General features: G+C 38.9%; 1 protein-coding gene across 2 annotated transcripts; it reads left to right on the forward strand.

Moving 5' to 3' along the window:
* The first annotated feature begins 199 nt into the window (after positions 1 to 199).
* On the forward strand, positions 200 to 24056 carry RIOK2 (RIO kinase 2). 2 transcript variants are annotated; one of them, XM_040239362.1, is made up of 10 exons: positions 200 to 844; positions 3803 to 3941; positions 4907 to 5023; positions 7073 to 7248; positions 11890 to 11978; positions 14052 to 14243; positions 15749 to 15841; positions 16540 to 17064; positions 18083 to 18179; positions 20467 to 24056. In XM_040239362.1, the coding sequence occupies exons 1-10, from the start codon at positions 779 to 781 to the stop codon at positions 20629 to 20631; spliced, it is 1659 nt and encodes a 552-aa protein (XP_040095296.1). In that variant the 5' UTR covers positions 200 to 778; the 3' UTR covers positions 20632 to 24056. The 2 variants fall into 2 exon arrangements, with proteins under 2 accessions (XP_040095296.1, XP_040095297.1); XM_040239363.1 differs by lacking the exon at positions 200 to 844 and adding an exon at positions 1699 to 1864.
* The last annotated feature ends 400 nt before the right edge of the window (positions 24057 to 24456 follow it).

Consider the following 24456-nt stretch of genomic DNA (forward strand, 5'->3'; position numbering starts at 1 on the left):
TTTCCTGGGGAGAAGTTCCTGGGCTTGTGTCCGCAGTTCTCCGAAAGCCTTTAAATTAGGCCCTCGGAACCTCGATAGCACCACTGGGAACCGTCCACGTGCGCCCTTTCTCTGGAAAAGCGCAGGAGGGACGCCGACTGCAACCCCACCCTCCCGCGTCACTCCAGACCCCACCCCCAGGCAGCGCAGGCGCAGTGGGGAGTCTCAGGGAGCAACCTCGACCAAGTACGCCGAGCGACGCCCGATTTTCTCTCCCACCTTGGCGGCCCGTCCTGAGCATGCGCAGGAAGACACTGCGCTTACACTTACCGAACAGCCTTGGTTTTCCTGAGTCCTGCTCAGGTTCTTTTTGTCCCTTTCTTGATGTAACTCACTTCATCTAAAGAAGGAGTTGCTGTTTGGAGATAAAACTTGGTCTTCTCATTAAATTACCACTCTGCTCTTAAGAGGCAGGTCGCGGGCCTTTCGACAGCGGTCCTGACAGATGTGAAAAAAAAAAAAGTCTTATGATCTCGAGAACACTTAAAGAGTCAGCCAATTCAGCGACATAACAAAATCACTTTACAAAAAGTACCTTTCTTTGTTCCATACTGTGTGCTTCACCAGACTCAGCAGATGTTTCACTGCCCCAAGTCAGTGAGAACGGAACATCTATTTAGTGACAAGGACCTGTAGGGTAAACTGCGCGTGCGCGAGCTGCCCGGCCGCCGGGAGAAGCGTGAGAAGCTGGGTCAACTCCGCTGCGGGTCTCCCCGGTTTGCCTGAGTTCCCGTCCAACATGGGGAAGGTGAATGTGGCCAAGTTGCGTTACATGAGCCGGGATGACTTCAGGGTCCTGACAGCGGTAAGAAGTACCCCGTTTCCCCCCCGCCTCCTCTGTCCTTTTCCGCCGCGCGTGCCCTTCCTCTTGCTCCAAGTTTGCTGGGAGCTGAGCAGGGCCCTAGGCCCCCAAGAACGCAGCCGACGTTGGGACTGAGGAAAAGAAGATCAGAGAGTCGAGTTTTTCAAAAGCCTTTGTCCACAAGCGTTTATTTTCCTCCACTTGAAGCAAAGGGCCCCTTCTTGTCCTTCCTTTCTGCTCCCCTTCTCCAGAATCACACTCCAGTCTCTGTGGCCTGGGAAGTTTCTCTGACCCCTGGCTTCTTTTTCCGACAGAGAAGGGTTTAAGACTCTTGAAGAGGATTAATTGGTAGCTGAAGAAAAGTTATGACCAACCGAGACAGCATATTAAAAAGCAGAGACATTACTTTGCCAATAAAGGTCCGACTAGTCAAGGCTGTGATTTTTCCAGTAGTCACATATGGATGTGAAAGTTGGACTATAAAGCTGAACGCGGAAAGATTGATGCTTTTGAACTGTGGTGTTGGAGAACACTATTGAGAGTCCCTTGGACTGCAAGGAGATCCAACCAGTCCATCCTAAAGGAGATCAGTCCTGGGTGTTCATTGGAAGGACTGATGCTGATGCTCCGGTACTTTGGTCACCTGATGTGAAGAACTGACTCATTTTAAAAGACTCTGATGCTGGGAAAGATTGAAGGCAGGAGGAGAAGGGGAGGACAGAGATTGAGGTGGTTGGATGGCATCACCAACTCAATGGACATGAGTTTGAGTAAACTCCAGGAGTTGGTGGGGGGGGAGGGCCTGGAGTGCTGCAGTGCATGGGGAGGCAAAGAGACACGACTGAGCGGCTGAACTGCATTTCCTACTCACAAACTCAGTCACATAGCATTCCTTCAGTTTCATTCAATCAAGACATACTTAACGGATTTTTTGTAACGTTTTAGGGAATTGCAGAGGGTACGGGAGAGGTAAGAGGAAGGAGACAAGTCATCCAGTAAACGAATAAATAAGAGGGATATCAGGTAAAAAGTGCTGTGAAGATGATAAGAGGATAATAAAATAGAAACAACATGATGGAGACAAGGGGGCTGAATACTGTTTTTAAACTGATCAGTCAGACAAGACTGCCTGAGTGCAAGAACCTTGTTTTAAAAAGTTTCTGGCACTTGGTAAGTACTGAATAGGTATTTGCTAAGTAAAAGAAAGAATAGGGGCAGGCATAATAGCTGAATAGAAAGGAGCCGGCAGAGTAAAGTCCTTGCAAAGAATTGAAGGGAGAGGAAACTGCAGTGGTTAAGAGCGAAGACTGGGAAGCAGGAACAGTTTTTGAAGAATAGAAAGGCCAGGGTGGCTGGAGCATAGTAAGAGGCTGAAGAGTTGGAGAAGGTGGGAGCCAGATAATATGCTCTAGATATAGAGCCATACAGGCTTGGTAAAGAATTTGGAATAAATTCTAAGTATGGGGAAGCCCCTGAATGTTTTAAGCAGGAAAGTGACCAAAAACTGACTTTATAGTCTTATAGTACAAAGATCAACACATAGATTAGCCATTTGCAGAATAAAACACATTTACTTAGGAGCTGTTATCTTTTGTTTAAATAGGCATTGCTTTTGGAGAAGGAAATGGCAACCCACTCCAGTGGAGCCTGGTGGGCTGCCGTCTACGGGGTCACACACAGTCGGACACGACTGAAGTGACTTAGCAGCAGTAGCAGCAGCAGCAGGCATTGCTTAAGGACTAAACTGAAATGCAAATTCATTGTAAAATTTGGAAGACAATTTTTTGCCCTCCTATAGATTCTGAAATTGAAGTAGATTTCCTCTAAATACCTACTGTCAAAGATACCTTCGTTCTCTACTTGCTTAGCACATTAATTCATCCCTTAATGCCTCTGTCAGAAATAGGGGAGTCAAGAGAATGTTAGAGAAACAGAACAAAGCATGACAGGTGAATTAAGTTTAAAGTGTGAGTTTTGGTTGGACATCAGAATGAATGCCAGATTTCTCTTCCAAAACTTGATTTTTGCAATTCTTAAGTTCTTTTTGAAGCTCACCAAGGAGTGGCCTACTTGTTAAAATAGTTCAGTCTCACTTGAGTCTTACCAGTCTTGATATAAGTGACCACCTTTCCTTGACCTTCTTCCTTTTATTTCTCTGGTACCTCCTATGTCAATAATCATACTTTGACTGGCTGCCCTTAACCTTTTGGTGTGAATTCCCACCCAAGTTCTGTCCCTAATCCCTCCTTTTTCTCCCATTATATTCTTGATTAGTGATCATGCCCTTTCATGACTGTATCTCTTCATCAAATAATTAATCATTTTTTTCCTGTAGCTATTACTTCATTCCTGAATGCAGGTCACCCTTTCCAGTTTTCCTTAAAACATCTTCATTTGAAGTATCTTCTATGAAGGACCTTCCAACACCTCAAGCTCAGTGTGCTCAAATAGAATTAAGTAGCTTTGTCTACCTCCTCACTCCTTTCCCAAACTTCATTAAAATAATGATTATTAATGTCTTGAAACTTGTCCTTCCTCTTCTTCAACTTTCACTCTTCATTCACTACCGTTCCCTATCAAGTGCCAGTCTCTCCTATTACTAATTTCTTTAATTCTTTCCCTCCATTACCATAACCTCTTCCCTATTCTGGCTTCTGTCTTCTCTGACTTAGACTATTGTCTTTGTTCTCCAGTATACCACCTCCAGTTTTTGCCTTCCCTAAACTGCTTTGCATATTCCTGCTAAATTAATGTCCTTAAAGCAACACTTTTCATGAATTTCCCTTGACTAAACATCTTCATGAGTTTCCTGCTTTCATCGACATAAAATATGACTAGGGAAGGTAATAATTGTGTCTCACAATTGGTTCCGGAACTGAGTGGTCAGAGAAGTTTTTAACAAGGTTTTGATAGACAGCAACTCTATGTTGATTATGATTGCATTTTGATTTCTTGTTTCAGGTTGAAATGGGCATGAAGAACCATGAAATTGTTCCCTGCAGTTTGGTTGCTTCTATAGCCAGCCTTAAACATGGTGGTTGTAATAAAGTCTTAAGAGAACTAGTAAAACATAAACTCATAGCTTGGGAGCGAACCAAAAGTAAGTATTTGAGGCACCATTTGTGATTTCCCATGTAATTGGCTTCCCCCAGAGCAGGTATTCCAAAAGGCAGATAGAAGTTGTCAGGCCAAGAAGGCACTAGACCTAGCTAGAACTGACACAGCACACTTTTGCCATGTTCTGCTGCTCAGAGCAATCACCAGGCCCACTCAGATCAAAAAAGTTAGAGATATACCTTCCACTTCCTGATAAGGGATTAGGAAGTTCCAGGTGCGGAAGAGCAAGCAGGAGCTACTGTCTTGGGAAAGTACAGTCTGCCAAAGGACTCTAGAGCATTACCTCTCACACCATCATGGTGAGGGATGAGTTCTCTTTTCTACCTTTATAAAGGGTCCATACCTTTATAAAATAATATAAATACTAGAAAGATCAAAATACAGGCGCATATTCCTTCTTGTTAGGCTTAAAGACAAAATAATTTTGTAATATTGATACAAAAATATTTTAACTTAAACATTTGATTTCAGTTTGTATAGGGCTTCCCTGGTGGCTCAGCTGGTACAGAATCTGCCTGCAATGTGGGAGACCTGGGTTTGATCCCTAGGTTGGGAAGATACCCTGGAAAAGGGAAAGGCTACCCACTCCATTATTCTGGCCTGGAGAATTCCATGGACTCTATAGTCCACGGAGTCGCAAAAAGTTAGACGCAACTGAGACAAACTGATAGAAAAATTTTTTAACTTAACCACTTAATTTCAGTTTGTATAACTTGTTGCAGACTAGAAACAAGCATTGATAGACTGGTGTCAGTCTGTAGATTACCATTTGAGTAACACTGCTCTAGAGAAGAAATAAAAATTACAAGAAACGCCAAAACTCATAAGACTAGGTAGCCAGTCTTTTTCCAGCTAAGACTTCCCAGGTTTAAATTCTTCTCTTGACGTGATGTGACTTGATGGTACAATATAACTAAAATATGATCTTTCTCATTTGATTTTGTCTAGCTGTCCAGGGCTATCGGTTGACAAACGCAGGCTACGATTACCTAGCTTTGAAAACATTGTCTTCTAGACAGGTGGTTGAGTCTGTTGGAAACCAGATGGGTGTTGGCAAAGAATCTGGTAAGTGCTGATAGTACTATTAAGTACATTATTTGCTTTAGTTTATATTTCCCTTTGAAAAGGATTCATCTTTTTAATTTTCTATTTTTCTAACTAAAAGTAAATTGAAAAGTTGTTTGGAAGCAATATGGATTTTGAAATTACCCTTAGTTCGGTAAATTGTGTTTTCCTAAGTCTTTCACTGAAAGTTCAGTTACACCAAGAATTAGTTTTCCTATACTAACTGAAATCTTTGGCAAAAACTTTATTTGTTCTTACTTTAATATCTGAAAAACTGGACATTTGTAATAATTTTTAAAAATACTACAAGGAAGTTCTAAAAACCACATTTTTTCATAACAGCAATATGATGAACAAGGCAAAGTTAAGTATGTGTAGAACACAGAAAAAAATTCTGAAATAGCATTAAATACTTATGTACTGATTTTTTTAACGTGTGATAAAGATAAAGAACGGGATGATTTTCGTTATGACATGCTCTCTTATACACTGCTTTTTGTCCTACATAGTTTATCCTGTATAGTTACATAATTTAAACTGAGAGAGCAAAAAAATTAGAAGCAAAAGAACTATTAGAAAAGCTATTTCAAAGGAACTTGTTTTGGTTACTTCATATGATTTGGATGTCTAGCATATTATTATCCAAACTATTTATATTTAATAAGGCTTCCCAGGTAGTGTGAAGTTCCCTGGTGGCTCAGCAGTAAAGAAATCTGCCTGCCAATGCAAGAGATTCAGGTTCAATTCCTGGGCCAGGAAGATCCCCTCTAATAGGAAATGGCAACCCACTCCAATATTCTTGCCTGGAAAATTCCTTGGAAAGAGGAGCCTGGTGGGCTGTAGTCCATGGGGTTACAAAGAGTCAGAGGTGACTGATCACACACACAGTCAAGTTAATATTAGATTCCTAAATATGAGAAGATATATATAAAATGCTGTAATGAAACACTTTTTTTGAGATACACTTCCTCTTAATGTTTTTTATGTCCAATTTTTTCAATCAAAAAAAATGGCTTTTTTTTTTTTCCAAGAACTTCATTACTTGCAAAATGATGAAGTACAGATGAGAGTACAATGAAAAGTGAATCTTAACTCCTAACCCAGGTCTCCATCTCCTGTTATTACCTCCCAAAGCTATTACTGTTTATTTAATATCCTATATGTCCTAGAAATATTCTGTGTGAATACAAGTATATAATGTTCTAAGGATGTATGTATCTTTTATAATCATAGGTGAAAGCAAGCAGTCCTTAACAATTCTGCACCTTGATTTTTTTTCGTTTTGGTGCATCCATGATATTTCATATCAGCATAGATGTCTTCCTCATAGTTGTCAATATTGCATTCTTAGCAATTATTAGAGCTAAAGTTAGGTACATTAAGAATTTTGGTATTACCAAATTTCCTCCGGTTTGTTTCAATTTATAATCTCACCAACATGAGAGAGAGGCTGTTTGTCTCATGAGTAATTAAGACATGTTCTAAATGTCAATAATAAAATAGAAAATTTATGGGAAAATCTGCTCCATTCTGATTACTTCAGATTATATTCTGACAATATTTATTCATTGAAACAGTTTAAGAATTGAACTTCATATTGCTAAAAAGGAAGGGTTTTTTTGTTTTGTTTTTTAATTTTTTTTTTTTTGGCCTCGCCTCACAGCATGTAGGACTAGCTCCTAGCTAGTAGAGTCTTAACCACTGGACCACTGGGGACGTCCCATGTTGTAAAGGAAGATGTTATTAATCCCTTCTCATACATGTAGGACACTAAAGAACAATTAGATGTATTCCCACTAAATTGAGCATTAAACACCTTTGGAAGCAATAACTTTTGACACCTTTGCACCCCTGTTTTCTTTGTAGTAGATATTAATACATGTCATAACTTTGAGTTGTACTAAAATAAAGAGTTTGCCAAATAAGTATTTCGAGTTATTGAGAAAGATAAAATTTGGTACAACTAAAATCAAAGTTAGAAAATTAGAATTGATTAAACTTAACTGGAATAAAAATATAATAACGATCCTTTAAATTTTTTTATTTTAGATATTTACATTGTTGCAAATGAAGAAGGGCAGCAGTTTGCATTAAAGCTTCACAGACTGGGAAGAACCTCCTTTCGAAATCTGAAAAACAAGCGTGATTACCATAAACACAGGCATAACATGTCTTGGCTTTATTTATCTCGTCTCTCTGCCATGAAAGAATTTGCTTATATGAAGGTACTTTTAATTAACTTTAAACTATTAACCAAACAATATGTATAGTTAAGAGGTTGTAGTGACATGCATTAGTCCGTTGCCACCATATCTCCCTGCTGCCTGTTACAGTCCTTACAGACAGTCACTTTTAACTCTTTTGACTATTTCTGTTATTTGTTTTTCTGGTGTTTTCCTTCTGTGCGAAGGTGTTTTTAGCTGTTACAAATGCATAAAGGCAACTTTTATGCAGCAATGTTAACAAGGTAGAGTAGGCTAAAATAATTAATGATGTAAATGTGTGTGTGTGAATATGTATCTGTTCAGTGTATATATGTATGTCTGTCTCTGATTAAAAATACCAGAGTTACCTTCTTTAGAAACCTTAGTGTCTCAGATAGTTGACTATTATTTTTTTCCCCACGGTAGGAGAAATGTTAATTTATGAATTTGTATTATATTAGAAATGGTAAAAATCTTAGTTTTTAACCTTTTACCTTTCAAAATAAGTTCATATAGATTTATTAAATATCTTTAAAAATAACCAAGTTAATTGCCTTCACTAGTAAATTAAAAAGTAACTGCATTTTTATTATTCTCTCCAGTAGGATTTATTTGTTATAACTTTTTAAAATTTTGAATTATTAAGAGTTATATGACCTGTTGTTTCTTGGGAGTTTCATGTATGTCGGGGTCCAGCCTCAGTGAATCCAGGGTAGTTCGAAGTGGGGACGGCGTGGCAAGGAAAAACTTATTTATTTAATTAGAAAAAGAGAGATTAGGAAGAAATAGTGTAGTAGGAAAATTTAGTGGAAAAAAGAGGCTAAATAACTTGGTTTATGAGGAAAGCCAATAAAACCTCAGGACAAGAAGTTTGCACCATCTACGTTAGGCCGCCGGTGTCCCTTTGAATAGCAGAGTGCGCCCCACCTTGGGCTCCCTCTCTCATGGATCTTAGAAGCGTGGGCAAGTAAGTAGACATGGCGAGCCTCCTTGCTCCAGATGAGAATTCAGCCAGAAAAGGAGAGAAAGAGAATAGACCACACGGGGGAAACCAGTCCAGTGACTGGCCCATCCTCTATTGTCCAGAATAGCCTTTTATACCTTTTTTTTGTACATAGAGATCAATAGATAATATAAAATTATGCAGCGTCAGCAGCCCTGACTCTTACCGAGACCAGGCTTTCTCTCTGCATACCTAGTTGTATGCATAAGTCTTAGGTGATTTACATCATCTTCTAGCCAGAAGGCCAATTAACATTTTACGGCCCTTTTCTGATAAGGGTTTGTCAACCAGAAGACTTATTTGTGTTGTTCTTCCCAAAGTCTGGTGCCACTCTCAGAAAGCGCTAAATAAAGTTACATTCTTACATAGCAAGGATACAACAATTTATAACAAGTAAAAGGAGTACCATGATTTATAAAGAGAAGAGTAATTAACTCAAAAGTCTAGTGTTGCTAACATCAAAGCTACTATATTCCCATTTCTGCATCCCAGTTCCATTGATTGATAGCCTCCCAGGTGCCTAAAAGATAAAGAATATGGAGGCCTGGCAGCAGTCATTGAGTCAACAGTGAAAACCCGTCACCAATATAATTTTTAGCTCTTTAGAAAAGGCTCTGTATCTTTAAGATACTTTAAGCTTTGTGCCTCTCTCGGTTGAGGGGCTGTAAGCAGTTCACAAGCTGCAAAAGTCTGGGGGAACCTGGCAGGCAAGTTAGAAGCCATCGAAGGGGTTTCAGCTGAAAAATTCCTTTCATATGCAGGAGACTGAAGCCCTGAGCTAACTTTTTTCCAGAGAATGTCAGAAGAGTGGAAAGCACAGGACAATAAAATCAGGCAGACTCTGGTTTTGGGGGGGTAGATGTTCAGGAAAACCCAGGGGGAACCCCTGAAGCTAGATCACGCCTTTGTGTTTTGTCGGGCTTCCTTCCTCATGACCTTTGTCATAGGTGGGATTCCTCACACAGGTTCCTGGCACATGTACTTAAATTTTTAGTAATCATGAGGAAAGAATCCTCAAGGCAGTATAAATAAGTGCTACTAATATCATATATACCATGTTTTTTGTCTTATACCAATGGTTTGTGTCCTGTGACTACAAACCATTACTCATCAGTAATGTGAGTAAGCAGTTTGATAGGAATTGTTACACATTTCCCCCAAACTATATTAAATGTTCTCTTGGTGTGTTTATAGGAAGACACAGGAATAGAGTCTGGTTGTACATAAATATGTTTCATAAGTTCATTCTGTCTTTTCCTAAGTAAAAATAAGATTGAGCTTTAACTTAAGGGTTATGGCACAGGGCTAAACCACTATGACATTAGTTAAAGTTGTTATATACTCGTGAGCCACCAAGGCTCAGATCCAAAACCATTTGGATTTAAAAATAAAAAATATACAACCAAGCAAACGGTCATTGGAGAGTGGGAAGTAGTTCAGTTCTGTGTAAGGAAGGTAGGAAAGAGTAGACAGCCTCATAAAAGTAACCTTGTTAAGCATATACTGAGTGTCAGCTATGTGCCAACTCTGTTGAGTATTTTGCAGAGTAGGAGTGGGAGGGTAGAAGTGAACAGTGAATACCAAAGGAATAACAGTCTATCTTAAAATTAGGAAGGGAACATGAACACACACCTGGAGCCTATTACAGAGTGAAGTAAGTCAGAAAGAGAAATACAAATGTCATATACTAATGCATATATATGGACTCTAGAAAGATGGTGCTGATGAATTTATTTGCAGGGCAGCAATGGAGAAACAGACAGAGAGAACGGACTAGGGAAAGGGGAGGAAGGAGAGGGTGAGATGCATGGAGAGAGTAACTTGGAAACTTATATTACCATATGTAAAGTAGATAGCCAGGTGGGAATTTGCTGTATGTCTCAAGGAACTCAAACAGGGGCTCTGTAACAATCCAGAAGGGTGGGATGGCGGGGGAGATGGGGTGGGGGACAGTGGTGAACCTATGGCTGATTCTTGATGTTTGACAGAAAACAAAATTCTGTAAAGCAATTACCCTTCAATTAAAAAATCAAGTAAAAAACAGTTTAAATGTCAAATCATATTGCGTTTAGAGAAACTTCTGTAGAGTAGAATAGGTAGAGTAGAAGGAGGTTTCTTGAATGGGAGTTGCATATGATTTGCAAAAGACAAGACAGTATGCTTTTCTAAAGAAGCCAGAATGACCCAGACATGAATGTGGGTGTGAGCCTTGTGCGTACGGTGACAGTCACTGAGGTGGCCGTTAGGATCGCACTCTAGAGTGTTTATTGGACAGAGCATTGAAGAGAACTAGGACTGGATAGGTGGATTAAAGAGTTTTGAAACTAGGGAAAATTATTCAGATGAAATCAACATTTACAGCATTCTAGGTTTTTTTAAAATGGCGCATTGACACAAGCATCTTAGTTGGTACTGGTACACTGAAGAAAGGTTTGGTGTGCAGAGCTAGAACCATTGTTGATGTGGTTGGGGTACCAATGACAAAGCCCTGTTAGAAATGGCAGCATTCCAAACGGCAGAATGCAGAAAACCAAGATATTTTGAAGGAAGTAATAACACAACTTTGAAAGCAGTAGGATAGGAAAAGTTAAGCATAGCAAAAAAAATGAATTTATGGATGGTGGGTAGTTAACATTTGACTCAGACTACCGGTGTTTTGCCAACAAAGGTCCGTCTAGTCAAGGCTATGGTTTTTCCTATGGTCATGTATGGATGTGAGAGTTGGACTGTGAAGAAAGCTAAGTGCCAAAGACTTGATGCTTTTGAACTGTGGTGTTGGAGAAGACTCTTGAGAGTCCCTTGGACTGCAAGGAGATCCAGCCAGTCCATTCTGAAGGAGATCAGCCCTGGGATTTCTTTGGAGGGAATGATGCTAAAGCTGCAACTCCAGCACTTTGGCCACCTCATGCGAAGAGTTGACTCATTGGAAAAGACTCTGATGCTGGGAGGGATGAGGGGCAGGAGGAGAAGGGGACGACAGAGGATGGGATGGCTGGATGGCATCACTGACTTGATGGACGTAAGTCTGAGTGAACTCCGAGAGTTGGTGATGGACAGGGAGGCCTGGCGTGCTGTGATTCATGGGGTCGCAGAGTTGGACACGACTGAGCGACTGAACGACTGAACAGTGTTTGTGGCTACAGTGACTCTTTGTCACACAATAGATTGATATTGTGGTCTGAAGAAAAAAGTCAGTGCTCTATAAATTAAAGTGTCCGGTATACTGAAATATTTCATTTCCTGATATACCAGAAGACAATATTTCCTGAATCACAGTTTATTTCCATTTGAATTTTTTAAGCACACTCCAGTAAATGACAGAAACTTACAAAATAGAAGTGGATATACATGTCCTAAGAGACTAAACTTCTTGAGGGCAGAGACATTTTCACACTCATTTTTGTAACCCTAGCACAATATATATTTGGTAAATGTTCAGTAAATGAATGTTTGGTAAAAAAGTGAATTACAAAACTGATTTCCAATTTTATTTTTATGTACAGCTCATCATCCTGTGCTGTGAATAAGCCATACGTAACTGTAATTTTGTGAAGGTTATGATTCTTTTTTCCTGGTTTTGGACAGGTACATTTAACTTTATTGTTTCCTAAAAATTAACGACCTCTTCATTACTTTTTACCTATTTTGCTATATTTTAGGCATTATATGAAAGGAAATTTCCAGTTCCAAAGCCAATTGATTATAATCGCCATGCAGTGGTCATGGAACTCATAAATGGCTATCCTTTGTAAGTATTTATTATTCTTAAAACCGTGAATTCTAATAAATAGTTGTAAGAAATGAGTTTTTTTCATTGAATGGAGTATGACTTTGGGGAGGTTAGAAATTAACATAAAGGCAAATTGAAAATTCAGTTTCATTCTGACAGTGTGGATTTTTATTAACAATCTAGTGTGTGCCAAGCACTGTTCAAGGCACCGCAATAAACAAAGTCCCTGTCCTCACAGAGCTTACATTCTGATGGAAGGAAACTTGCAATAAATAGCTGAACAAGGAATTATATGATACATCAGATAGTAGTGAATGCTGTGGATAAAAATAAAGTAGGGTAAGTGGGACAAGAAATACTGAGATAGATGTGGAAGGCTGGGATGATCAGAACAGTTCTCATTGGTAAAGGGACTTTTCAGCAGAATCCTGAGAAGCGAGAGAAGAAATGATGCAGATATCTAAGAACATTCTAGGCAGAGAAAAGAGCAAAAGTCCTGAAATGGGAGCACACCTTCATGTTCAGGGAACAGTGAGGAGCTGCTGGAGCTGGAGCTGAGTGAGTCGGAGAAAATTGTGAGTGATGAGATCAGAGAGGCAGCCAGCTATTTTGGTAGAGAGGATATATTTAAATATGAAAGAAAGTGGAAGTGTTAGTTGCTCAGTCGTGTCGGACTCTTTGCAGCCATATGGACTGTAGCCTGCCAGGCTCCTCTGTCCATGGAATTCTCCAGGCAAGAATTCTGCAGCGGGTTGCCATATCCCTTCCCCAGGGGATCTGCCTGACACAGGGATCAAACCCGGGTCTCCCGCATTGCAGGTGGATTCTTTACCATCTTCCAGGGCTACCAGGGAAGCCCAACACTGAGTAACTTTAAGGTTGATGTGATACACTTCTGTTTCCTCACATGACTGCCATTGAGACAATATTACAGGGACTCTTTTGTTTGAGACAGAAAACAATTGGAGGATTATTTTGGTGGCAGTGACAGTGCTGACCACTGACCTCCAGGGAACTCCCTGCCATCAGAGGATTTTTGAACTGAGAAGAGACATGATCTGACTAATGCTGTAATGGGATCACTCTGGCTGCTGTATTGAAAATATACTAAAGGAAGACTGGGACAGGATTAGGAAGAAAAGTTAGGAGATTATTATAATCCTCGAAAGAGATGATGGTAGTCTAGATCAGAGTGGAGATGTGAAGGTGAGGGAACGTTGTCAGATTCTGGATGAGTTTTAGAGTCAGGGCCTACATGATTTGTTTGAGATTGGATATTGATAAGAAGGAAGTAGCAAGTAAAGATCTGGGGCCTGAATAATGAATTACTTAGAGGGATAAAGTTGCCACTTTTAGAAATGGGGAAGGCTGCAGGAAGACAGTTGGGAGTTAGAGAGTGGGGCAGAATCAGAGGTTCACTTGGGGACATGGTAAGTTAGAGATGCCTAGAAGCTCAGGGGAAGTCTAGATTGAAGTCTGTGAATGAGATCGAGAATGGTGAAGACAATAGGTTTTAGGAGTAGACTTTGAGGAGCTCCAAAATGTATAAGTCAGGGAAAAGATGAAAAACCAGCTAAAAAGACTAAGAAGGAATGATCATTGCAGAAAGAGGACCACCTTAAGAGATAGTAGGCCAAGGGTCAAGTGAAAGGATCTGCTTCAAGGACTGGGAAGGGATTAGCTAATAGACCAGATTATGATAATCAAGAATTGACCATTGGATATGGCAAGTCATTTGGAAGTTATTAGTTTTAGTTTTGACAAGAGCGATTTTCTTGGAGCAGGATGAATGAAAGCCTGTTTGAAATGGGTTCATTAGAATGGGAAGGAAAAAAATTGGAGAAAGCACAACTAGAGGAGTTTGGTTATAAAGAATGCAGAACAAAGAATGTGTATAGTAGTGGAAAGAAAATGAAGATTTGAGTGGGTTGTAGCTTTTTTTTTTTAAATAAGAGGTATATCATGTCTATATGCAGATATGAATGAAGAGAGGCTAGAGAGGCTTGAAGTGGAAATTATATGTAAATACACCCATGCTTGTTTTAATTAAAATTATGAATGAGGACAAATTAACCATTTCCATACTTTCAGATGTCAAATACACCATGTTGAAGATCCTGCATCAGTATATGATGAAGCTATGGAACTAATTGTTAAACTTGCAAATCATGGACTGATTCATGGAGATTTCAATGAATTCAATCTCATTTTGGATAAAGATGACCACATTACCATGATCGATTTTCCACAGATGGTTTCAACTTCTCATCCCAATGCTGAATGGTATACTCTGGACATGGCTGTGTTTATGTGTGCTGCAGTCATTTTTAAATTTATTCTTAAGTTTTCAGCCTTGTCATACTGCCATTTGGGTTAATAACTGTTTTGAAGTGGCTGATAAGGATATCAGAGTGCTAGGATCTTTCCACCTAAGAACTTTTCTTACTCCTCAGTATTTTAAAGGTGAAAAAAAAATGCACATTGATCCAGTTTTTAAAATTTATTTATTCATTAAAATAATATTGTTTATTAGAAGTCTGAGGAAACTGTTTACTTTTATAAATCATCAAAAGAATTTGAATTACTCTTGTAAGTTGACAAACTTGCAAAAGTCAAGCTTTCTTAGTGATGGAACTATCTATCCAAACAAACTTTGGGGTAGAACCCCAATTTTTAAAAAAGCCTGCTCAGAAGTAGGGACACAGAAGCGGGGGACCCTGGACACCATCCTTTCTGCCTTTTTCTGCTTTTCTCTGTTGCATAGTTGCCTCCAAGAGGATTTCACCCAGCATAATTTAATAATTTTTTATGGCCTTAATGAAAGTTGTGGTTTTATACTGAACCTCATTTACCAGTCAGATAATGATACCACCTCCTATCATTTTTAGCTTTTATTTTGTTAAGAGAAAGGAATTCACGTAAAACCTCATCCTGACACAGGGCAGAATCAATTTATATACTGTGGTAATCTTATTGCTCATGTTACTTGACCATCTAAACAAGCCCAATTGTGAAATATGACACAACATTTTCCTTTATGTGTTTGTATTCCATGATGCAATTGAGCATAATCAAATTAAGGTTGAGTACTTTTCTCTCCTGTTCTTTCAATTCCATGTCATCCTGTCTCTCAGTTTTCCCTTTCTGGACACCTTCTAGAGAATTTAATCTGTTCCTGCTACTTTATGGTTACCTAAAAAGCACCCTGATACTCAGAGGTCCTTCTACTCCCAGATTAGCTTGTCTTCAGATTACTATTTATAAGCCATAGCATTATTAATCTCTTATAGATGTTTACTGCATATTAGCTAATGGGTAATAAAGATAATATAACTATAACATTCATTAGTCCCCAAACTTTTTCTTCTGAGTCAGTAGTCTGTTTTTGTCTTCAACTTTCCCAGTTGACTAGAGGTTCTAGTGAACATAGCTGATGGGAACTATAACTAGACAGACTGAAAAGTAGAAATTGGCCCCCAAACTGCAGGCCCATATCTTCTTTTCCTTGTTTCATATGTGTATCTGTCACAGCATGGGGAAACCTTGAGTTTATTCTAACTATAGGAACTGTATGCCCTTGACAGCTTATAGTCCTTGTTAGTTCCTCTGCTTTTAGTTTTAGTTTTTCAGATACTGGAAACTGATTTGTTTTTCTTTTGAGTAACATCCTTTTGTCTTGCATGTAAGGATAAGAGTGTCATAACAAATAGCAGGGATGTGGTCATTGGCTAATAAGGAAAAAGATGAGCAACAAAGTCTGTATATAAAAATGATTCTTGCTTTTGCAGGTATTTTGACAGAGATGTGAAGTGCATTAAAGATTTCTTCATGAAACGTTTCAGCTATGAAAGTGAGCTTTTCCCAACCTTTAGTGATATAAGGTTTGTACACTGTATTGCATAAGATGATAGAATTCTGTTAAAATACCTGATTTATTTACTTAGAAGTTAATGCTTTCATCTAAAAATTTTTCGAATAGTGACCTTTGGTACATTATAATCATTGTTCAGTATCACTGCTGGTAATATACAAAGGAAAGTTAAAACCTATGCCTCCCTGTGGTCCATTAACCTTACTGAATTTGGAGGAGGAACATACTTAGTTTCTTATAAATTCAAGAACTCTTATTCAATAGCAGATGCTCTGTGAAGAACGTATTTTTAAGGAATAAAGTCAAGTGTTTATCAGAATTTGTGTTTTTCATGGAACATAATTCTCACAGCCAAATTTTCTCATTTTATATGCTCAATTAAGATGCTGTTTTCTGATTTGGGATGATTGACCTAACTTAAAATTGTTAGCCCCTTCTGAAAGTTAATGCACTGAAATTTCTATAACTTTTCTAATATCTCTTGCTCTTCGCAGTCCTTTTATTCTTAAATGACAACTAACATATGTCTTTTATATTTGTGTACTTAAAGTGATTTAAGTATTACCTTTTAGGCAGAGAAAAACCTTTAAAATCTGTAAACTGTTAAACTCATTTGAGAGTCATGATTTATCAGAATACTAAATACACTTGCCCACATCAGGTGGATTTTTTTCTCTCTCCTAAATGCATAACGTTCTTTTTTTCTAGGAGGGAGGATTCTCTTGACGTAGAGGTTTCTGCCAGCGGCTACACGAAGGCGATGCAGGCAGATGACGAACTGCTTCACCCAGCAGGTCCAGATGATAAAAATATTGAAACAGAGGAGAGATCTGAGTCCCCATTTTCTGATGAGGAGATGTCAGAAAGAGCCAAGGATTGTAGATCAGAAAATGAAAGTGGACGAAACTGTGTAGGTGAATCAGTTGACTGCTGTTGCGGGTCATTTGAAAACCTTGAGCAAATAAAGGAAGAGAGTTTGTCAGAGGACAATGCTGATGCACACAGATTCGAAATGACTGAATTCAGTCAAGCTTTAGAAGAAATAGGAGGGCAGGTTGTTGAAAGCGGTTCTGTAACTGAATTTCCCGGGGAGAACAGCAGACGTGAACGTGACACCAGGCAAGGTGGTGAGCCGGGTCAAGGTGGAATCCTCGTGGGCCCTGCGGGGGATGAAGCCGAGTGCCCTCATCTGATTGCCTTGTCCTCGTTGAACAAAGAATTCAGGCCTTTCAGGTATAGGTTTTTGTTGATCGTTTTTTCACTTTAATCTGGAGACCTATACTTTGATTCTGGTAAATGAGTGCTTTTTTCAAATGGCATGACAGCTGTATTCTGCATCGGTATGTGCAGATAGCTCAGTCAGTAGAGCACCCTTTTAATCTGAGGGTGCAGGGTTCAAGTCCCTGTTGGGGCGCAACATTCCTTTGGGGCTTCCCTGGTAGCTCAGCTGGTAGAGAATCCGCCTGCAATGCAGGAGACCCCAGTTCGATTCCTGGGTCAGGAAGGTCCGCTGGAGATGGGATAGGGTACCCACTCCAGTGTTCTTGGCCTTCCCTGGTGGCTCAGCTGGTAAAGAATCTGCCTGCAATTTGGGACACCTGGGTTTGATCCCTGAGTTGGGAAGATCCCCCGGAGAAGGGAAAGGCTACCCACTCCAGTATTCTGGCCTGGAGAATCGCAGAGAGTCAAACACAGCTGAACAACTTTCACTTTCATGCACAGAGTGAAAGCAAATATCACTTTTATTGTTAAAATTCAAATAACTCTATCTACCATTGACTTGATGCTACCACATGAATTCAGTTTTAAGCAGTACTGCCTTAAAATTCAAACAATTACTTTCAAATAAATTGATGAGGTTTTAGATGTATGAATTGTTTGTATTTTTTAATAATTATTCATCTAACGTATGTTTGATTATAGTCTAATAAAAATGTAGTAAGTGTGCTCTTAATATACATACTTAAAATGAATTTTCTCTGGTACTTTGAAACTTCTGTATTTATTTGTTAATGTACAATTAAAATTACCATTACATTATTTTTCTTGTAAGATTTTTTTTTGGACACATTTCACATATTCGTGAATCAGCCTCAGCTTAGATAGCAAAAGACCTAAAATTTAACTTTTAGATTTGGGGTAGTTTAATGAAATGGCTTTATTTCAGAATATTGATAGTAATACTCTATAAATTAATCAAGCATAATTAACTCTTAAGAATTAACTAGGTAAATTTTTATTTTATTTTTAGAGATGAAGAAAATATGGAAGATACAAATCGACATAGAACAAGAACCCTGAGTATTACTTCTGTGGGCAGTATTTTAAGCTGTTCAACGATTCCTCCGGTAACTATTCATTCAACATTTCCAGGATGTTTACTGGGTCACTTTTGTGGGCTTCCCAGGTGGTGCTAATGGTAAAGAACCTGCCTATCGATGCAGGAGACATAAATGGCAACCCACTCTGGTATTCTTGCCTGGAGAATCCCCAAGGACAGAGGAGGCTGGCGGGCTGCAGTCCGTAGGGTCGCAAAGAGTTGGACGTGACTGAAGCAACTGAGCATGCGCAGAACCACACGGCCTGCAGTTGGTTGGCTCTGCAGCTGCAGAGGCGCCTCTCATGCAGGCGGCTGACTCTTCAAGTTATACTCAGATTTTTGACTGTAAAGCGGGTCCATGCCCCTAACACAGCCTCACTGTTCAAGGGTCAGCTGTATTTTATTTCCCATTTCATCATTCTTTTTTAAATATGCTAATGTGGATTTTTTTCCCCCTTGTTTTTAACATAAAAGTTAAATTTGTAGGAGTTGTAAATTGTTCTAAATTAGGACATTTGTGCATAGTAATTCATTCTCTCCTTATTTTCTTTAGCTGCTTGATAGGATTATCTTATGGTCTCGCTGAAGTAAAGAACCAAGGGGAAGTTCAAGCAGAATATTTAGAAAACGAATTGATTTTTTCTTTTCTTAGAGCTATCCTGGAGGCCTCTGTCTGAACTGTGGTTTAAACGTGGTACACACTCTACAATATTCCCACTCTCCAATCTGTTGAGTGCTTTCTTTCCTAGTTTTATCTCTTTTTTCGTACCAAGCTTACGTTTTTATGGGACAGTATGGACTTGAATAGTTATTTGGGTGGGCAGGGAGAGGATTTTTTATTACTAGATATGTCTTTTTATACTGTTTTCACACCTGATTGAGAATTTAAGTATTAGAGTTGCGATTTGGAAATAACTGACTTCAGAAGTCTGAAGGTGTTGCTCTGTTGTCTTGGTGATGTTAGGAAGCCAGGCTTATGATGATGATCTGATTCAGGTTTCTGGTCTCTTGGGGTGAGGAACTGTGACAGTTGCCTAGTTTCCTGAGATAGAGAAAAGACACTCCCATGTTAAACTTTCAGCCAGTCCTAATGCTTTCAATCATGAAACTTCTGCAGTACCAACCAGGTGGTTCTGAAACTGACTTTCCTGAGACTGCATCTCATAGGGTATCAGCCTCTGTAGGAACTTGCATTCTGATTCTTCTCTTTCTCTTCTTTTACTTTTCTTCCCATTGAGAATCATCAGACTAAAATAAAGAGGGATAACTTGTTAAAGCCCATCTTCCTAACTATGTGAAATAATCTAAAGTCTGCATTTAACTCGACTCATCCAGATTTTTACACTAATACACATATGGTCCAAGAAACACTGCATTAGGAAAACTAATTTTCTGGTTCCTTTTTACTTCTCACATCCATTAATCTTTACTTTTTAATGACAGATTTTTAATAAATGCTTCTTTGTGCCTAACAGGGTGAGTGAGGCATAGTAAGAAGAGCCCCTTGCTTCAATCCTTTCACCGTTCAACTTCTTTTTTTAGGAGAGCTTGGATGACGTAAGATTATATATGATTAAATAACAGGCTGAATACTCCAGAAGGGGAAGAAAGGTTGCTGTGAACAAAATATTCATCTTGCATGTCATTTGGCCTTGGCAGCCTGTGTCTTAAGTGATAAAGAAATAATTTGAATTTATGATCATTCATCATGTGAAAACATACATTTCTCCCAGAAACTGTATGAGGACTTTTCCATGAGTAATTCCTGCCATCGAGTCGTTTCTATACCTAAAGTTATGAAAGCACTCTTGCGTGTATTTGACCAGTACTAAATGCTTTCAAACATAATTTTCTGCTACAGAACCGTGCCTACTTTTACTTAGAAAGCAAAGGAATAAGCAGATTTTTTTGTCTTGGGGTTTTTTTGGGTTTGTTGGTGGTGGTGGTGGTTTTGTTGTCCAGCTTGACCGGTTGGACCGGTTGTTTGGTTTTTCCCAGTTTTCCTAGTGACACCAGGTGGCACTATGATTTGTTACCCAAAAATTGTGACTGTTCATTACTATACTGCTATACCCTGCTTTTTGCTGTTATCTGTATTTCAGTTAAGAATTTAATTCCTCCTATTTTGTAGCAGTTCAGTGTTTTGTTTTATTGCTGGTTAATATAGTATACTGTCAGTGTTTGGAACTTTTTAAACTCAAGCTTTTAACAGAAAATTTTAAAATATTAGCAATGTAAATCTTTCTTTTATTGACCGTTTACTCCTTATCAAAGTGATCAGTTTTCAGTGATACTGATTCATAATATCTTTCCAGGAATTGGTGAAACAGAAGGTGAAACGTCAGTTGACAAAACAACAAAAATCAGCTGTGAGACGAAGATTACAGAAGGGAGAAGCAAATATATTCACCAAGCAACGGCGAGAAAACATGCAAAATATTAAGTCAAGTTTGGAAGCAGCTAGCTTTTGGGGAGAGTAATATATTTAAGACCTTGACTATATTGCACTATGATCCCTTTTTAAACCACCTTTAGTATTTTTTGGACCAAGGCAGATATATAAATAGGTAAATAAACTTTATTTCATCGATAAACTTGACTCATTCAATACACGTTTTCTAAAAAATAGAGAAGAGTAATTCTCTGCTAAAGCAACACAGTTTTCCGGGTTATTTTTGTTAGGAATATTTGAGTATTTTTTGAAATCTGAATATCACTGCGCTTGTTGTTTCTTTGTTCTCTACCAGTACATTGCTTGGTTTCATATCCCAGCTTTTCCATTTACCAGTGGGAACTTAAGCAGGTCTCATTTCTCTCTCCCTCTTTTTTTCTCTTCCTCTGCCTCAGTTTTCGTACTGTTAAAATTGGGTTTATAACTACTTTGTAGTATTGTTTTGAGGACTGTATGAGAATGCACAGAAAGCACTTGGAACAGTGCCCAGCACTTTAAAGTGTACCTGGACATTGGAATGATAGTTATAATGATTTTTATCTTTCAGAAAATTTGCTAATAACTTGGTTGTGTTTCATGTAGCCACTGGAAGAATTCACTGCCATCTATTTTTTTTAGTCTCTAGTATTATAAGCCAGCAATGTCTGTCTGTTTCCATTTCTTAAATTGGTAACATGATAATGGGACCAGAAACTTGAGACAGTCCCACCATGATTTTTTACTGTTTCCAGATTTTATGCAGCCTGAGCAGAAGTAGACTTAAGGGTGGGGAGGAGTAGAAAGGATGAGAAGTAAAAAATTCTGATATCCTTAGCTGGGTGAGTCGAGAACATATTTCACATCAAAGTTAACAAATGTAGTTGACCCTTGAACAACATGGGTTTGAGCTGCGAGGGTCCACTTGTACACAGATTTCTTTTTTTTTTTTTTTTTTTTTAAGTAAATACATACTACAGTCCTGTTTGGTCTGAGGTTGGCTGAATCTGCAGGTGTAGCAGGCCTGACTAAAGTTACAGGTGGATATTTCACTGCCTTGGGGGTCATTTCCCCCAGGAAAAAAGGATACATAAGGCATGGTTTCTCCCTCAAAGACTTTATTATGCAGTGAGATGTGAAAATGGGTTCTTAGATACACGTAACTAATGATAATCCAGTCCCTTCAGCATCAGCATGGCCAGGAAGAGAGGTGTCCCCTGCAGTGGAGATGGCCACTAGATGGCAGTGTCACCCCGCAGTCGCCAGCCAGGATGACCTTGAATTACTAGATACTTGATACCGCTGGCCAGGAGATGTAACAGCAGATTATTTCCCAAGCTTGATAAAGACAGCAGATTCCCTTTAACCTTTGCAAAACTAGTTCTGCTGCCCATTCCCAGTAAACCTCTCTGAAAAATTCACTTTAATATAGATGCAGGAAAATGTCAAATCCAAGTACCTTGATAATTATACTAATTTTGAAAGTATTTACATAGCTTTGAATTTTAGGTATGTCTTTAAATGCAGGTATTCATTTTTTTATAATCTATCTAAAGCATTTTCATAACAAAGTTGAAGACAATGTAACAGAACCACAGACTATTTTGGAATACATTTTCTTACATTAAAAAGTTTCAAAAACAAATTGGGAATGAAACTATATGTCTTCACCCTACTCAGCTTTATTCAGTATATCAGTCTACTTTTGAGTGCCTGTTACCTAACAGTCTACAATTTGAGGAACTTAGAAGGCAAATAAACATATTCTTATGTTTAATAGCCTAAGATTTCCTATTAGTCAAATAGACAAATTTAATTCTGGGTCCAATCACAATAATGATTCTTAAAAGATGTTTTTAAGTGACCCTCATTTAGAATTTAGAGACTTTGCCTTATCAGACAAGATGTGATGCAGTGAGATTTTAAAGCATCCATAGTGAACAATCTTCCCTGGTGGCTCAGACGGTAAAAGCATCTGTCTGCAAGGCGGGAGACCTGGGTTCAATCCCTGTGTTGGGAAGATCCCCTGGAGAAGGAAATGGCAGCCCACTCCAGTACCCTTACCTGGAAAATGTGCTGGACAGAGAAGCCTGGTAGGCTACAGTCCATGGGGTTGCAAAGAATCAGACATGACTGAGCGACTTCACTCACTCATTCAGTGAACAAATAAGAAAAATTTTAAGTCTACTACTACAAATGTAGTGAAAGTATTGTGATTCAAAACATTTGTTGAACCTGGGAATGTGAGCTATAAATCTTGGTTCTGCCACTTCCCTCCCATACCCTCTCTAACCTCACTTTTTTGATCTGTAAATGAAGACATGTAATGGTGCCCATGTCAGGGTTGTTCTGAAGACAAAATGAAGCAACACCTTATAGGAGCTTAGCACAGGACGTGATACATTACAAGCATCCCTTAGCATCCTCTGGGGATTGGTTCCACAACCACCTGTGGGTATCAAAATCCTCCGTTGTTCAAGTCCCTCATAAAAGTGCAAACGTGGACTCCCTCTCAGCAGTTTCTGCCTCTAAGGATATAGAGAGCTGAGTGGAGTATGTATTACTCGAATGACAAAGTTACCAAAAGGGAGAGTCCAAACGAATCTTTTTTCATGGTGTTTCAGCTGATTTTATCAAGGCGCACAGATGCTTTGCTTGCAGCCTTGTCTACTTGATGTTCCCTTGAAATAAGCTTTTCCTATAAATAACAAAGTTTGTAACTCGGGCTAAGTTTGTGGTGTTGATAGCCATTGGTCTGGTCTTTGGCACACAGATGGCTGGCTGAGCTTTCTCCAGAACCATAAAGATCTTTTAAAAGGTACTAACTGTAAGGTTAGTGTAGCTCAAGATAATCATTCTCTTAGTTAAGCGCTCAGTAAATTTTCTGACAAAACACATAGTTGCCTAATTTAAAAACTCCGCAGGTAAAGCTGCTGCCTCACAGGTTTAATCAGCTGCTTCCGCAGGATAGAGGGTCGAGTTCAGGGTCTCAGGGAGAGCATTCCCCTGCGCTGTAGGTTTGTTTCATGTTGCAGATTGAGTGCTCTGGGTGGGCTAAGGTTCACCACCTTTGTTCGTCATCCCTCCTCAGAACGACTCCCGAGAGAGCATGGGGCCATCTTAGTTAGACCTTGACGTGCTTTATGAAGTACTGAAACCATCTTTCTCAACTGTATAAGGCTGGGCATTGGTAAGGTTCAGAGTAGTCACGAGCTGCACAGTTGCATAATAACCAGGAGTGGGAAACAATACTCAAAAGACTAACATCGATGTATTTAACAATCTTGTTTTTGTCTTAATGTTGTAAATAATGATGACATTAAGTAACTGTATAACGTGGAATCAAGTCATTGTCTGTTTAATCTCATAAATAGGAGCATACCTCATAAATATATTGATTAGGATATTTGTCAAGTATTGTGTACTTCCTTTTAGAAAAAAGTACAACCGCTTAAATGAATAAAAAAAAAGAAAAAACCTGATTACTCTAACTGTGCTGTTGGTAGAAGAGGTGTCTACCTAAGAGTCCTACTTTAGGAAAAAGAAAACGTCCAGTTTTCCAAGTGTTTGATGTGGTATAAAGTGACATCTGGGGAAGGGGTACACAGGTTTTTTTAATGAAATTTTTGTTGACTGAAGGTCTCAAAGTAGACTATACTAAAGAGCCTGATACCATGTATCTAGTGCTGAGGAATTTCTAAGGACAAAAGAAGTCAAATGCCAGAGTGTTTTGGTGAGCTATCTTGGGCAAGGGGGATTAGGTTAAATGGGTAGACTGAAAGCTTGCTAAGGGGAGATCACACAGAAAATTCAGATGGCAGAAATTAAGGTAGAAAGCTTGTTGCACTGTACGTGGAGAAAGGTGGTGTGGTAAAGA

Source organism: Oryx dammah, unplaced genomic scaffold (genome assembly GCF_014754425.2).
Source record: "Oryx dammah isolate SB20612 unplaced genomic scaffold, SCBI_Odam_1.1 HiC_scaffold_5, whole genome shotgun sequence".
Classification (NCBI taxonomy): domain Eukaryota; kingdom Metazoa; phylum Chordata; class Mammalia; order Artiodactyla; family Bovidae; genus Oryx; species Oryx dammah.